The sequence below is a fragment of the Anabrus simplex genome, chromosome 2 (assembly GCF_040414725.1).
Source record: "Anabrus simplex isolate iqAnaSimp1 chromosome 2, ASM4041472v1, whole genome shotgun sequence".
Taxonomy (NCBI): Eukaryota; Metazoa; Arthropoda; class Insecta; order Orthoptera; family Tettigoniidae; genus Anabrus; species Anabrus simplex.
Window position 1 is genome coordinate 558,728,865 of NC_090266.1, and position 18,010 is coordinate 558,746,874.

An 18,010-nucleotide genomic window follows, 5' to 3' on the forward strand; every position below is an offset into this window, starting at 1 on the left:
GGATACTGAATTACAGTATATAGACTCTCTCTTTTTTGAAGCCACTCTTTTCAGTTTTGACTCAGTTAATTTATAACTGTTGGGTTCTTCAATGTGTCAAAACTAATTTATGATTAAATAAATTTAGTAACTACCTGAAGGAGAAAAAAAACTTACAGTATAATAAAATTATACTTGAAAAAAGAAAGAATTCTATTTTTAATTACGTCTTCTTTTTTTTTCAGTTCTAATTCTGTTGTGTGTGTGTTATTTTGCAAGTAGCTTCTAAATTTATTTATTCATAAATTAGTTTTTACAGGCTGAAAACGTAACATTAAAAGATGAATGGAAATTTTATGTGTACGTTCCTGCAGACAGCATCAAATACTTAGTGAAATAGTTGCCAAAGTAAGAGCAACTGTTATAAAATGATGCAAGTTAATTTTCTAGTTATTAAAAATTCACTGTTCAAGGCTTGGAGTAATGTATTTTATTCCTTATGCAGATTGACTGGCCCTACAGACAATGCAAGAAAATCAATGAAAAAGGCTTCTTTAGAATTTTATTTACTGAATCCTCCTGTGCTTTGCTTTTTCTCTTACTTTCATACAACTCGTGCTCCCTTGATACATTTTCTTCACTCGATTTACAGTCTGTGTTACAGTACATGCACAATGTCTAGAGCTGTGAAAGCTGAGGTGGTGTGGGGTGAGGAAATGAAGCTGATGCCCCACACAGATCCTAATTGAAACTATTATTGAATAAACACATAATAATCCATATCCTCCTAACATTAATAGTACACCTGCGAGACAGTCCTGCCACCTGTTGAGCAAACAACTCACTGTAGAGACTTCATATCACTAGCAATAGAAACAAATGTAAATTCAGGAAAGACAAATGACTGTCAGGAAAGCAGTAAGCAAACTGCACTAATGTATCTGTGTTTGTGCAGGTAAATAATAGCCCTATATTATTAATAATAATAATAATAATAATAATAATAATAATAATAATAATAATAATAAATAAGTGCCTATGTAGCAGACCTTCATTTGCTAGCATGTATGTGAGGCATCTGAATCTGTATTTTTCTCAGGTTTGGAGTCGTCATTCAGATTGACAATCAGATCATCTGCTGCTATTTCCATGATGCCGTCTTTCCTCCTATATTGTTGCTCCAATGTCTCCACGTGGCTATTGTAACCTTCCCGGTCAGAAGTGGAACCTCGTAGAACGCATCGACCAAACTCGATAGCTGCAGTCTCTTAAGTGCGGCCAGTATCCAGTATTCGGGAGATACTGGGTTCGAACCCCACTATCGGCAGCCCTGAAGATGATTTTCCTTGGTTTCCCATTTTTACACCAGGCAAATGCTGGGGCTATACCTTAATTAAGGCCACGGCCGCTTCCTTTCCACTCCTAGCCCATCGTCGCCGTAAGACCTATCTGTGTCGGTACGATGTAAAGCAACTTGTAAAAAAACAAAAAACAAAAAAAAAGCATTGATTATCTTTTCCTGTAGGTGTTGCATGGAAATAACACCTGTCACATTCTGTGGTCTTGATAACCTTTTAATTTTCGACGATCTATGGAATTGAAGTCACAGTTATATGGGGGTAGATGCAGAACTTTGTGTCCTTTTTCAGAAGAAGAAGAAGAAGAAGTTTTTCAGATGATTTGTTTGCAGATACTAGGTCATAGAGAACACCTTTCCTCATACTATTTTCACATTCTATACCTCGTTTTCATAGCCAGTTATCCATGTCACTTTAATTTTCGTATCGCGTAGGAGTCTTTTCTGCTTGCTTACAATGATAGTGAGCATTGTCCATCGCGATTACTGACGCCAGAGGCAGTAAAGGTAACACTTTTGAGTTTAACCACCTGTCAAAATTTACCCCATTCATTTGAACGTGATGGTCATCTTGTGTTGTGACCACCATGAGATATTCATTGGGAATCACAAGTAAACCCTCTGCGAGAACCAGTTGCACCAATAGTAAGTTTTATGGATGCACTTTCCCAAGCAGCCACCCCCATAACATCATCTCTTTGCCAGCATTCTCCTACAGTCAAGTTATTGTCCATCCGTGACTCGTCCAAGGAAAATATATTTTTGCCTTCTTGTGTGAAATGCTGTATTGTAACGAGATAGTTCGCATGCCGGTCTACATTGTCTTCATGTTCTAATAATGGCTTACATTTACTTTGAACTCTCTCCCAGACAAAGCCCATGCCTTTGAAAACATTATGAAGATGAGTTCGTCCCAATTTACGACCTACCTTCTCTTGTAAACTACGGATGTGTTTGCGAATGCTAGGGACGACTTTCTTCACAGTGTAGAATTTTTCAATTGTATCTCGAATAACGCGTTTGTTACAAGTAATGAAAATCATTTTATTTTCCATATTGAAAGAATCTCAATAATAATATAAGAGAATTTATTGGACTCCAACCTATTCAATACATTACAGGATGTTAACACTTTTAGTTAAACATCGTTAAAATGGAGACATGTTTCGCCCCCCATGTGGGGCATCATCAGTCATATCAAAGCACCTCAAAATTAAACCAGACGTCTGGTTGGAAATTATGAACATAATATGTAAGAAAGAATACATTAAAAAACACCTACAAGGTCCTGTCTTAAACGAAATAACAATAGACTAGTTACACATTGTAAAACATGCTAGTGGTTTCTCAATATTAAAATGAGGCCATCATATGTACAGTACAACAATGAAAGTAATCAAAGTCTACATGATATTGAGTTCGAAGGTAGTTCTACGTAGTATATACAGATTTTGGCAAAATAAAATACAATTTACAATTACTGTACACTTATTTATAATTGTTAAAATTGATGAGGTAAAACATTCCAATTTGTCTATTTATGATTTGGCTCCAACCAAAATAATTCACCCTAGGATTCATGAGGTAGTCAACTCCGTTGGTCACTCTCTATATGAATGGAGTGCACAGTGCAAGTGAACAGCTTTTGTTAATTATAAAATGAGGCTGTGCTAAGACAGAGTTAAAACAACACCAGCTTCAAATGAAGATAGTTAAAACATCATTAGATTCTTCCTAGTTGACTAGAGGTTTGCGTATATTTTTGTTGTTGAAGTGTGGGAAAGTCAGTTGTTGGTTGAATGGGCAACGGTCGAAAATGTTGTGCAGTACAATCGGTGTTTGAGCTGTCCTACATGTGAGGGAATCTGAAAATGGAGGATTTGTCTTAATTAGTTAAGTGAAATGAATGGAAAAAGAGAAGAAAAGGGGGAAAATTATTGAGAAATGAGGGAGAAATTGAAGGAACTTACTAGAAAAATTGAATCTAGCAAAGAAGTCAGCTAAGGATAACATGATGGCAAGCATAATAGGCAGTAATACATATTTTAATGAAAACTGTAAGGTTATGTATTGGTACTTTCAGGCAGAAACAGGTTCCAAGAAGGAAATTCCAGGAATCATTAATGAACAAGGGGAGTGTGTATGTGAGGATCTTCAAAAGGCAGAAGTATTCAGTCAGCAGTATTGCACCGTATCCTGTCCTAAAATCCGACTAACTCAGGATATAGAGCGTGGTCCGTCTGGGGTGTGAGGCATGACACAATAAGAGGCTAATTGCTAAACATCCTGTGAGTGTATGGGCAGGAAATATGACTACATAGCTACAGAATAAGAACTCGGTTGACTGGCAAAATGGATTTATTTACTCAAACATCCTAAAATGCAAAAATAAAAATAGAAGAGAAAGAACTGACTCGTGGTCATAAAATGTGTGTTACACACACCCTCAAATTTAACATTATAATAACAAACTCTTTAGAACAAAACGGTATCGACCCGTGAATATCAAACATGAATTAAATACAAAAAAATTTCTGGAAATTTGAGTGACGTTACATCGTTATCGATTGGATGTGCAGCGCTGATAAGCTCATAAGTCGTTGCCCGAATGCTGTGATAGCTAATACCGTCCTTGTGATGCCTTAATAATGATCACTTGTACTAGTGAGGGGTCTGTCTAAACATACTGTATCTACATTTATCAACACTTTGCTTACAGTGAAATAAATACACACTTGTCTAGGGCTGCACTACTAACTCCCATCCAAAAATCACTGCTTCTATATATGGGACCGACCCATATGCAAAGTGACCGGGTCAAAACCGGCTAACGAAATTAGCCTGCGAGCTAAAGTCCCCTTTACTCAATGCAGGACACATCATCACACATAACGAACAAAAAAAACACACTCAACAAGACAAGAAAAATACACAGCAAACTCCTGAAACAAAACACACACAAATATATACATAGGAAAATAAAAGGTAATCGGAATACGAGTTCCGATACATCCACGGCCGTGTCTGACTTCACGTCAAACCCAAACAGTGGCATACTGTCTTACATCTCCACGTGGTCGGTCGGTCAGCTGACTGCAGGACGACAAGATCTAACTAACTGGGATACGGAAATAGCAAGAGGTTCATTCAAGAGCTTAACGGGCTTGGCGACAGAAAAAAAAACCTTTCACTCAAATGACTGGGACGAAATCTCAGTTGTAGCTACCTGCTAAAGCTCTACAAGACCAGGCCCTAGCCTGCCATTCCTCATAAATACGAGGTTCATAATCTCCCTCTTTCAAATCACTACAGAGAGCTGTGGCTCTTAATTAGCAAAGCACATGGCTTGCTATTTCATCACATAATCAGCCCTAGCAAATACAAGCGGCTTCTCTGCCTATCACATATCCGGTTAGCCCACAAAGTGATTCACGGCACATCTGGCCTCGTAACCAATATCTCCTTGGTTCAGTGCTCTCACATACCCCAAACTTGCTCTCCGTAAATATTTAAGATCCTGCTTATCACAACGTTGTATTCAGCTTGTCCGCACGTCTTATAACTAGACCTGAAAATCCATGCTACGTGCAATAAAAAAATACATCCTGTACTAGTTTGATGTTACTAAATTAATCTAAAATTCAATGCAGAAGCATTGGCCCATGAATACACAAGGACTCTATCCCAAAAATATCTTTATCGTAAAAAAAAAAAACAAAAAAAAAACAAAAAAAAAACACATAACTCACACAGGAAAATATGGAATACACTAACAAAAACTAACTACGTCTATCCTGCCTTGTCCCTTCTTTCCCAGCTAAATAAAATATGTACACAGGTCCCAGGGTTGAAACATACAAACAGCCCCAGACGTGTGTAAATTGAAATACAAAGAATAAAACAACTGCCATTCTGACTGACTTCTAATCATTAACAAATTAAGAAAATAGATGCTACACTAGCAAATTGTTATTATCTACAGCATGCTTAAGACATTAGAACACTTACCTTTGCTGGCACCTCGGCATCACCGACAAGTCACATGACCGCTTTTTCTGTGTGCATTTACCACATCATGTTAGCAGTCGTCAAATGTTGAACGTCCATCCTGCTGACTTCTGGAAACTGCCATAGCTGCTGTCTTGGTCCTGGATACGCCTGCAATGTTATTGGTCTCCAATTACATCAGCTTCACTGCTTTGGTTGTGAGCATTACACATTGATTTTCCCCTAAGTGCTTGACTATGATTTACTACACTCTGCAATCAAATTTGAGTTCCGATTATCACGCCACTAATTTATGGGATTGATTTCCCGGGTAAAAATCTGTCCTCAATGGAATATTAATGTGGAAACGCACACGATATTTCATGGTCCACGATCGCGACACGACAGTTCATTGCTAATATGAAAGTTAATTTTCTCGCGTGAGTTCAATTTATAGTTTTAGCAATTTGTAAGTTACGCCAAACCACACTTACCATATATAAATAATAATGAAATTAAGATAGAGGTCACTATCTTGAAATACTGATTCACACAATGAACTGAACAAAGTTCCGAAGTGTGCACATACAGCAGAGATGCCAACTATTACGATTCAGTTGTAATAATCGCATATTACCCATCATAATTACGCCTTTATGTATCGCACACCACAAATTACGATTTTTGTTCATGCTAAATCTAAATGTATGATGTGTCCAAAGGGTCCACAAGGAATGCCATTACAGCTTGAATTCTCAGAATATTATTTTCGGATTTCTCACTAATCATTTATACCCATTTCCTGTCCCTCGTTTAAGAATATTTTAGTTTACACGCGCCGAACGCAGTGTGTGCTTCCAGTACCGGAAATATAGGCACCTGTAAAGTGGTATATCTTGTGGAGTTGTTGTCTTTGTTCGTCACATGATCAGACTTCCATGCAAGTATGAGAGTTCTTTCTGTTTTGGCAGTAAAGTGGTGACAAACTGCGTTTAATTGTGAATACTGTGTGCGTGACGGTTGAAGTATTTATTGCAATTTTGGTTCCCAAATTGATATATATTGCTCTTGTAGGATATGTGCTAATCATGTGTTACAAAATGCATAAAGTTTGAAATAATGAAGCGATTTCTTGTGCAGGAAAATACATGTGGTTATGTTACCGTGACTATTGACGCTAGTAATAAACCAAAAATAGTTCTATAATTTAGGGAGGAATACTCGAAAGAATGGCCCTGTTTACTGCGTTCTTCAAAATATCATTCAGACGTGTTTCGTAGTGTGTGTAGCCACGATTTTTCAGTTGCGCATGATGAGGAAGATAAAGACTGAATTCTGTGCTAATATGAACTCCGAACTGTTAAGTGCTCTGTTAGTGCAGAGGATGCACATATCAAAAGAAAAAGCATGTCACCAGTGTACGTTTACCAAACAGAAACTACCGGGAACTGTGACCGCCGCCGCCCCCCCCCCCCCTCCCTCCCTCCCTAACGGCTTCATTACGAATTGCCTTTCTTGAAAGTTGGCATCTCTGATACAGTGTGGGGTTAAGTTAAAAATATCACAGAGCGCGGTTCAAACGTGCGACTCACATCACAAATACACAAGGAATGAATGAGCTTCCCCCACCATGGGCGATTTTATAGGCTCACAGGAAGTTCGTTGGTAACGGTATTTTGCTGCTGGATAATAGAAACTGGTCTCTCAACGGATTCTCATTCAAATACATCTCGTAATTAAATAGCTCAAGTGATCAAATACATCATTGCTAGGTAGCTGATAATTCTCATCTCACCATCTTATGCCATCAAACCTGTGGAATAATGCCTAGTAACGGATATCTTGGTTTATATCCAATTGATTCCAGCCATGGGTAAGCAAAGTTGGCTAGCCTGAACTCAGTGTCAAGTAATTCTCCAGCTTCAAATCTTCTCCCTACCTGCTCGCAGTCGGTTGAATTTTGAAAGTTTAAACGTGGCATACGTGACCAAGAGCTTGGTTATCAGCTCGATTCAAACAAGAAGTTCGTTTGTGCTGGCCTGACTACTGGTTCACAAAGCTTATTACACAGCCTCCCAAAGTACTGGCCTATTTTTTCAATGACTCAGTGCTGCTGTTAATAAAATATTGCCACAGAATCTATACCAATTAATTGAGGCAGATTAGAATATGGCTCAGTATGTGAAGATTGTTGGTTACAGGGATAATGTCCAGTTAGAGGAGGTCACTAATACTCAAGAAGTATTAAAATTTACCTATGATAATATTTACAATAAGATACAAAAGGTTAAGCTAGAAAAGCGGCTGGAATTGATAAGATTTCGGGGAATATACTAAAGACAATGGGTTGGGATATAGTACCATATCCGAAGTACTTATTTGATTATTGTTTGCGTGGAGATGCTATACCAAATGAATGGAGAGTTGCTATAGTAGCCCCTATGTGTAAAGGAAAGGGTGATAGACATAAAGGTGAAAATTACAGGCCAGTCAGTTTGACATGCATTGCATATAAGCTTTGGAAAAGCATTCTTTCTGATTATATTAGACATGTTTGCAAAATTAATAACTGGTTCGATAGAAGGCAGTTCGGGTTTAGGAAAGGTTATTCCATTTAAGCTCAACTTGTAGGATTCCATCAGGATATAGTAGATATATTGGATCCAGGAGGTCAAATGGATTGTATCGCTATTGACCTGTCTAAAGCATTTGATAGGGTGGATCATGGGAGACTATCTGCAAGAATGAGTGCAGTAGGACTAGACAAAAGAGTGACTGAATGGGTGGTTATATTTCTAGAAAATAGATCTCAGAGAGTTAGAGTAGGTGAAACTTGATCTGTCCCTGTGATAATTAAGAGGGTTATTCCTCAAGGCAGTGTTATTGGACCTTTATGTTTTCTTATGTACACTAGTGTCCAAAAGTTAAGCATAATCACTAAACGAGGCCATACCGCCTGATAGGAATGTCAGACGGATTGTTGAACAAACGGAAGCTGAATCACACACCATATGTCACACAACTTGTCCAAAAAAAGTGTGTCAGAAAGGTTCTGATAGCTAAGGTACACCTTTGACAACTAACAAAACTTGGCTATGTCTTCCACAACAAAATATGCTGTTAATAGAGTGTATGGTTACCCCTAACGGCCACACATGCGTCGCAGCGACGTGGCATGCTCCCTATCAGATTGTCCAAGAGCTCTTGTGGCAGTTGATCCAATTCCTCCTAAAGGGCACTGTGAAGGTCTTGGAGGGTCCTTGGTGGAGGCTGACGGGATGCACTTCACCTCCCCAATGCATCCCAGGCACGTTCTATAGGATTCAGATCCGTAGACTTCTCTGGCCAGTCCATGCGATGAATGTCTTCCCCAGCCAGAAATTCGTCCACCAGAGCAGCACGGTGCAGTCGGGCATTATCGTCCATTAAGAGGAAGTCTGCACCAACCACACCTCTGAAGAGTCGAACATGTGGTCTCATTACCTTATCCCTGTATCTCTGAGCATTAACAGTGTTCCTCGGACCACCCGTGAAGATGTGCAGGTCCGTACGGCTATTCAACATGATGCTGCCTCACACCATGACGCCACCACCACCATACTGGTCTGGTTCCACGATGTTCCTGTGGTTGTATCGGCTACCCGGTTCTCTCCAGATTAATGTGCAACGAGAATCATTCTGCAAAGTAAAGCAGGGTTCATCTCTGAAGAGCACATGCCTCCATTCATTCATGGTATAGTTTCGATGTTGATGGCTCCACAGTAAACGGACACGTCTCTGTGCTGTAGTGAGCGGGACGCACACCGCTGGACATCAGGCAAACAGCCCTGCTGTTCTGGGCCTCCAGTACACAGTTTGGTGGGAAACAGCAAACCCTGAGACGGCTGCAAGCTCCGCCGACTACTGTCTTGCAGTTGCACTCCGATTTCGTCGGGTGGTTAAGGCCAAGGTTACTCTTGGTCGACCTGATACTGGCCTACGACTAACATCTCTTGTGTCTCGAAATCGTCTCCAAAGCCTGGAAATGACACTTTGTGGCACATTCAAGGATACGGCGACTTCGGTCTGTGTGTGGCCTGCTTCCAGGTGACTGAGTATTCTACCCTGCAAAACGGGTCCAAATGGTGTCATTGTGCCATTATGTTATCACGTTCACCACGAGGCTACACTCCGCCCACTATAACAGGACAAACACGACTGAGGGAATATGGGGTGCAGGCACTGGCTGTGTTTACCTAGCAGTTATGCCGCTAGTCAAAGCAGGGAACACTCCTTTTCTATACAGAACGAACACGTAAGTTTGGTAGGTGCATATGTCGTGCGATTTGCTGTCCATTTCCTGTTGCCCTGCTTACTCCTAACTTATGCTTAACATTTGGACACTAGTGTATATAAATCATATGGGTAAAGAAGTGGAAATCGGAGATAAGGCTTTTTGTGGATGATGTTATTCTGTATAGAGTATTAAATAAGTTACAAGATTGTGGTCAACTGCAAAATGACCTTGATAATGTTGTGAGATGGACAGTATGCAATGGTATGATGATAAAAGGGGTTAAAAGTCAGGTTGTGAATATCACAAATAGGATAAGTTCTCTTACATTTAATTACTGCGTTGATGGGGTGGAAGTTCGTTATGAGAATCATTGTAAGTACCTACGTGTTAATATAAGGAAAGATCTTCATTAGGGTAATCCACTGATCTCTATACATGGATCGCTGATGGCAGCTCTCCGCTGCAGGAGAAAGTACGCCAAGTTGAGCGCGCGGTCCGCCATGTTAGTGTACCCAACCTAGAGCTCTCCTTACGGGGAAGCAATGATAATATAATCATTTTTAAATCGCAATTAATAGCGCATTGGAATAATTAAAAATATAGAGACATGTTCACTCAAAGCATAAGGACATTGTGAACACTGACACGTCATTCCGAAGTCAGTAAATCTCCGGGATAGCAATAAAAATTAGTGTATAATAACGGCCGACAAATATTAACTTAGGTGCTGAATACTTGCAATTAGCGATCGGTTACACAATACGAGTGGAAAAACAGTTTCTGGAAACATTGCTGTAAATTGTATACATGTATGCCGCGAAATTATGCATTCTTAAGGGGAGGTATGACTGAATTTTTCGTATTTCGAGCCAAAAACTCTGTTTTTCTTTTTATTTATACAAAAATAGCCAAATTCTTCCTCTTTCAGAAAATGTTTTTATTTTAGTCATTCCGGCTTGTTTAAAGCTTGTAGAAGCCATTTAATATGAGCCCCCAGGACATTTAAAAGCCCAGAACCACACCCACTTCTCGTATAATGGCATAATGATAGTTTACTGTGTGTTTTTCGCTGGATATTCAAGTATTTCGCGGCGTATTTGCCGTAGAAGTACACCTGGGCATGCTGATAGTCACCTGTTTACTACGTAATCAATACAGTTACATTATGCTAGGAAATATTTTGATTTGAACTGACGGAGAGAACGTTGTATCTCTTCTAAATAGTACTCAGTTTATATCTGCCACACATGTATACTTTGATAGTTTAAATATATTATGTACCGTATTTGTATTATTTACATTTAGGAATTCGTATTTGTGTTAATCGTGGTAGTACAAGCATGGCTCCCTTGTGTGTTTAGATTTTATTAACATGCAGAAGTAACATGTGGTTTCAATTCCCCCCATGGCGCAACAGCCCCGAAGGCCTACCAAGCAACCGCTGCTCAGCCCGAAGGCCTGCAGATTACGAGGTGTCATGTGGTCAGCACGACGGATCCTCTCGGCCGTTATTCTTGGCTTTCTAGACCGGGGCTGCCATCTCACCGTCAGATAGCTCCTCAATTATTATCACGTAGGCTGAGTGGACGTCGAACCAGCCCTCAGATGCAGGTAAAAATCCCTGACCTGGCCGGGAATCGAACCCAGGTCCTCCGGGTAAGAGGCAGGTACCCCTACACTGCGGGGCCGGCGCGTGGTTTCAATTCAGCGAGTGAAATATCTAAACTAGTGATTTTTCATTGATGTATTTCATCTTAATTCTTTTTTTGCTTCACGTTGCACCGACACAGATATGTCTTATGGCTACGAAAATTCCTTTATAAATGTGTGACTTATAGCGTAGAGTTTATAGTGCATTGTTTTAGTGTATAGAAAAGCAGTAATTATAGTGTTAACCATGTAAGGCCTAATCATGTCACTGTAACGCTTAACCGATATGTAAACACATCCAAATATTACACATATATAGTGATCCCTAACACTTTTCATACAAATTGGAAAGGAAATATTCTAAGGGAATAGCATTTGTCACCATCTTGAATAGTTTAAATCAATTAATCATAAGGAGCACGCTTAAATCGGGACAAAAAACACTCCGTAATGCTCTTCTTATGGAAGACCTCCTTGTTTTGCCCTGCATCAGCTGATCCCTCAGAGTTTGATGTTGGTGCCACGCTTGGCCGGTAGAAACATAGCAAGCGACCTATCTGTTAGTATGCTCAAAGGAACTAAGCATAAACAAAGCAAGCGCGCTTCTTGTGGTCTACTGCACTGTTCGCTCACTGCCATCTTACTATGCCAGTCATCTTCTATTCGGCTTACTGCTACCCAAGCTACCAGCGGTCCATGTATAGAGATCAGTGGGGTAATCACATAAATTGGATTGTAAATAAAGGGTACAAATTTCTGCACATGGTTATGAGGGTACTTAGGGATTGTAGTAACGATGTAAAAAAGAGGGCATGGAAGTCTCTGGTAAGACACCAACTATAGAGTATGGTTCCATTTATGTGACCCTCATCAGGATTACTTGATTCGAGAACTGGAAAAAATCGAAAGAAATGCAGCTGTTTTTTTTTTTTTTTCCGGGTGATTTCCAACAAAAGAGCATCATTACAAAAATGTTGCAAAGTTTGGGCTGGGAAAACTGGGGAGAAAGGAGTCGAGTTGCTCGACTAAGTGGTATGTTCTGACCTGTCAGTGGAGAGATGACGTGGAACGACATTATTAGATGAGTAAGTTTGGTGTCTTTAAAAGTAGGAAAGATCACAATATGAAGATAAATTTTGAATTCTCGAGGACAAATTGTGGCAAATATTGTTTATAGGAAGGGGATTTAAGGTTTGGAATAACTTACCAAGGGAGATGTTCAATAAATTTCCAATTTCTTTGGAATTATTTAAGAAAAGGCTAGGAAAACAACAGATAGGGAATCTGCCACCTGGGCGACTGCCCTAAATTCATATCAGTATTGATTGATTGATTGATTGATTGATTGATTGATTGATTGATTGATTGATTGATAGATAGATAGATAGATAGTTACGAGATCAATCAGTCTACTAATCTTGGTCAGTTCTACCTCTTTTTTGTACTCTGTTGTAGGCAATTTTTTAATGTGGTATTGATTTTTTTCAGGAATATTTGCACCAAACCGTTCTTTCATTTGCTTAATGAAGAACCATCTCCAGAACTCCGCACCAAGCTAGAAACAAAGGTAGAATGAGATATCTGGTAACTATTTAAGGATCTAAAAGTTTTGAGTTGTATTTATAGCAAGAATGAAAGTACAAATCACAATATAATGGCTGTGCTTGAGTCATATGTTTTACCTCCTTTGTTTTATGCTTTTCATACTGGCTTTATGATTATGGCTTTAAAATTATGGCTGTGTTTTATGTTATTTAGAAGGGGCATTAAATGCACCTGTTATAGTAGTCTTCCATTTCAGCTTAATGGTACCTGGAAAGCAAAATAATGCAATATATTTTGAACATTAATTCTCTTTTTTCCTTGATTTATTAATGTGCAATATCAGTTGCAGCTTAACCATTGTGATCGGTCACAGTCCCTTTAATTTGTTAAGAAGTGTTGTCAAATTTTCTGTTTGAATTTAACACGTTTAGTGTCGAGCTGATGATGGCATACTATTCCACTAGTACCAGGCATGAATTAAACTAGTATTCTGCTTGTGCCAAGGCAGTTGTACACCACGTAGGCTGCTTTTATAATTTTGGAATGTATATATATATATGTATATGATGTAACAAGTGAACTCTATCTCATCATACGAAGGTGTGGTATCACACCAATTTTTACAACACATAAAATAATACAGTGTGACAGCATCATCACTACCATTATATTCACTGTCATCAACACTTATATCTTCCCCTCCATTGGAATCCATTAGCAATTCACAAATATCCATGTCACTAATTCTCTTCAAATCAAATCAAAATCTCTTTATTTGCAAATGAGGTGTCTACCTCGGTGGCAAATGGTACACTAAAATACAGCCTCTTCTTGGCAAGCTCCAAGTACTTTATATTACCTATATCTTCCATTTATTTATTTGCACAACTCTACCAGTTGAATCATAATTTGCACGCAGACGAGATATAAACAGTGTTTGGTGTGCTTACACTTGTGAGAGTGAACCCATGTCAGTCGGTGATTTTGGAAGAATACTGTGGCGCCATATGGTGAGTGACAGTTGAAATACATAGCCAGAATGGACCATGTACTTCACTCTTCACGTAGTACCAATGCAACGTGCATAGATGTTGCAGCTGATCTTCAATAGCACATCACCCAAAACTCTTCTGTGCCTCCACAGGGTGTGACGCCAACTCTGACATCAAGAACTGTGTGCCGCCACACGGTGTCGCACCATCTGAAATTTGAAGACCAGCGTGACATCATGTGGCTGCATGTGGCACCCAACATGTTATTAACATCTGCAAATAACCCTAGTTTTTCCTTAAAGACTACTAAAAGGTGTTTTTTTTTTGTTTTGTTTTTCAATGAGTGTTTGTTTTTTATAGTGATGGTATGGTAAATTGGTAGTAATTTATGATTTACTTCAATTTTTTTAAAAAGAAGTTTGATAATACGAGTGGGGAGCGTAAGGTGTTGTGGAATGTATGAATAATGCCGAGCAGGTTTATCAGCTGTAGGATATATAGTAAGGAAACTGTCAGCCATGAAATCCTTGTGCTACATAATGTTTTATTCTCAGAGAGTAAAGTAGCCATCGAACAGTAAATCTTCAAAGTAGTCCCCTAGATTGTCTACTGCACATTGACAGTGGTGCAGACACATCGGATTTCGGTCACCACACCCTGTGTGAATTTTCCAGTTTCATGTTTCGCAGCATTGGCAATGTCCTGTCGTGTGCCAAACCACCTCCCATGCAATAGTTCTTTCTCTTTGGGATGAGGTAAAAATTGCACGGATACAGCTCCAGCGAGTATGGCAGGTGTTCCAGTATTTCCCACCCCCATCGCTGAAGTTACCTCGTCACAACCGTTCTACACGGAGCCTGACTCACTGCTGCAGTCTCATCGCCCTGTGCATGGTACATGTCCAAAGCACCGCCATCTCGTGCTGAGTCCGTGTACTGTATGTGTCATGTGTTCCAGGACATATGACCATTGTATGGTAGCACCGTTCAAATGTGAGGGAAAAAAATAGTTTGCAGTGATTTATGTCATAATCCTCCTATTTATATGCGCTAATGTCATCCATTTTCATTGATATGAGAATAGATTGTTCTGCAATATTGGTTGGTCTGTTTAGGAAATCAATTCCTTGAGTTTGTTTCAAACTTACTTATATTTTAAAGATTTAAGATGATTTACAAGTACTTTGTTACAAAATACATGCAAAGTATATTGGACATTCCAGACCATAGTCTATTTTCCCATGGAATAACCATTCCTGTTAAAGTCATCAGAAAATTCTCTTCAGTTAGAATTGCACTTTTAGGGATTTAATTTTTTAAAGCTGAGATGTGCTTTCCATGTACAAATAATGTTTGCTAGAGGCCTAGATTTCTATTTTTGTTGAAATATTTTGGGAAACAAGTATTAGGAATAACTAAAGAAGGCAGAATACATTAGACATTTTTAGGTATGTGTAGCAATGCTCAAGATATTGTTCCTTACATTTTGTTGTGTAAAATTAGATGTATTTTCCAGGTCCTGTTAAGCTCTTAGGTTATAATTTTAGAATTTATTTTCTCGTGTTTGATTGTACAAGGTTTTCCATTGGCCTATCGTGATGTCAAAAACAAGTATAGTTCTTGAAGAACTAGTGTTGTATGCATTGAGTACGAGTTTCAGATGTCTGATATTTAGAAATTATTGGCCTTATGATGTAGACTGCCCCTGTCTTAAACCATCTTGTTCAAAACTTTGCCCAGCCAAAATAAATTCAGTATTATTAGTTTATGAGTTCACTTGTTTTGTGTTTTCTTGGATTAAGGTAAAATAGCTGCCATTCTTTTTCAAGGAAAGGAAATGGCCAGCATTGAAGGAAAGGAGTATTGTTATTTTAGGTATTCTTAATTTTTGGATGGGTATTGAATTCATATAGACTGAGTTCGGCTACAGAGGAGTTCACGCTGACGTATTTCAGAAATACTGTATAGAAAATGTTGGTTGCAATAACCTGCTCAAGTGCATGTTGGAAAAGGGAATTTTTTAAATTTTATTTTGAATGTCTGAATACCTCATACAATAATACGTAATAAAATATATTAAGATTTTAGTGAATTTAATAGCAAAGTAAACAGCAGTACTTTTTCCAGCTGATGTATTGCTCAAAGTGTAATGTATTTGTACTGATTATGTCCATTCTTAGTGTTGGCATCTATATAAGTCTCAAAGTGCTAGTGTTCAGATATCTGTAGGCATTTCTTTGATAAATTCTTGGAACATTTATTGGAATTGCAGAAGAGAAGATAACATAGTGAATTTGCTTTGATTCCTGTTGTCCATTCATTGAAAGATAATTTTAAAATAGATCATTATGGGTCTTATCATAAATTTTCATTATTTTATGGAAGTGTATGGAGACTGTATCAAGTATTTTATGCCATCTTTGTATTGATTTATAGATTTCTTTATAGTTATTTACCACCAGTATTTTACTAAAATACTTTTTCTTTACTGAGTAGTACATTGGCAGAAATGTCATATTTGCTGATATATTGCATTTTTATTGATTAAAGTGCAGAAAATTGCTGTATACAAGCGGTAATGTTAGATTTAAGTTTCACCTTTGCCTTTTACTGGGCCCTGTTTGATGTTCCTTACTTTACTGTGGGCATTGTTCTGTGATAGTACCATTTCATTGCCTAGTTTATAGGCTTAAACATTCCAACATTTTATTGAGGATAACTTCAGAAGGAAATGTTCTTGTACAAAACTGACATCAAGCTCAGAAATATGCATTTGGTATATGAGAAGTTCTTCCTATTTTGCATCTGCTGCATGTCACATTTATATAAGAATTATGTGATAAATTGTTATGATTGTTATTCTTCATTTGTGACACAACCCTAGCAAAGCATGAGAAATTGATGCTGACCTAAGCTGCAGCAACCTAGATGAAATGAAAATGTGATAAATTAGACTGAGTCGCACGCCTGAATTCCGTGGATGATAAACTCTTCGTGTACGGGTGATTTGTTTTGGTATTTGTATCTGGAATTTCCAGGAAGCCTAGGAAACTCAGGGATTTTATTCACCTGAATTCCGTGGATGATAAACTCTTTGTGTACGGGTGATTTGTTTTGGTATTTGTATCTGGAATTTCCAGGAAGCCCAGGAAACTCAGGGATTTTATTTTTGACACTTAAATCCTGGAAATGCCAGGGAGTGTGTGTTAGAAAGATACTATGGTGTATACTTTGTATGTTCACTAATAGGTGGACTACAACATACATTGCATCAATCTTAATATTGTCATTTTATTTATCTGTACTGACTGCTGCATTGGACAAGAATGATTTATATGGGGCAATTTTCTATCTCAGTGCAATTTTTTGTACCAGTCTAAAAATAAAATCCTCAAGTGACCTTATCATGCTGGTGATGTAAGGCATAGCCTTGTTGCTGTTAAAGCAGGAAAATATATTCAGTAGGCAAAGAGCTAATACAATTTACACACTTGTATTGTAATTTTGTCTCTTTTTTTTTGTTTTTTGTTTATTGATTTAATTTTTTGTTTGAAATCTTTATCTTTGAAGAAAGTTTTTAACATTTTTTAGATTGTGTAAAAGTGGTTTATGTATGAAAGAATTTCTCTAAATTTCCTACCCTGTTTGAGAAATTCTTCATTCACTGTTACTGGAAGTATTTTATGATATTAGTTTTCAATTTTTTATTTATTTCATTTTTATGGTAGATATGTTACAACATTTAATGATCAGTTGGCCATTCTTGTCAGTGTTCATTTATGTAGAAAATAAATTTTTCAGTTTCTTACTTGTATGTTGTTCATTTATTGATCACTTGTTTTTGATACAGATGTGCTGTAATTTATTGTAAATACCAGTAATTCTGCAACTGCTAGTGTTTGCAATTTTCAAACTACGATAGCTTATAAACTACTTGTATTAGAATCCTGAAAAAAGGCATTGACATTGTTATAGTCTCTTGGGCGAAGTCTGAGTTCGATAACAGACAACAGGTTTAAGGTCGAGAATAATAATAATGAAACACTTATAACAGGGATACGTAGTGGAAAACAAGCCCAGAGGGATCCGGGATGTAATGAGTGGTTGCAGTGTGCGTAATTAAAGGAAAGATAGTTTCAATATTAACAACAAGCTTTAGTTCAATATATTGTACCAGGAAAAATGTCTTAGCTGCTGATACTAGCTTGAAGAGTATGGAATATTT

At 38.0% G+C, this 18,010-nt stretch overlaps 1 protein-coding gene across 2 annotated transcripts in view; it reads left to right on the top strand.

Annotated features, from left to right (window-relative positions):
• Nucleotides 1–17,538, top strand: part of LOC136864224 (F-box only protein 30) — a 199,263-nt gene extending 181,725 nt beyond the window's left edge. For both annotated transcript variants that reach the window (XM_067140946.2, XM_067140947.2), the window contains one exon: nucleotides 12,738–17,538. In XM_067140946.2, the coding sequence (XP_066997047.2) occupies nucleotides 12,738–12,825 (88 nt within the window). In that variant the 3' untranslated portion in view covers nucleotides 12,826–17,538. The remainder of the gene's footprint in view (nucleotides 1–12,737) is intronic.
• Nucleotides 17,539–18,010: the final 472 nt, after the last annotated feature.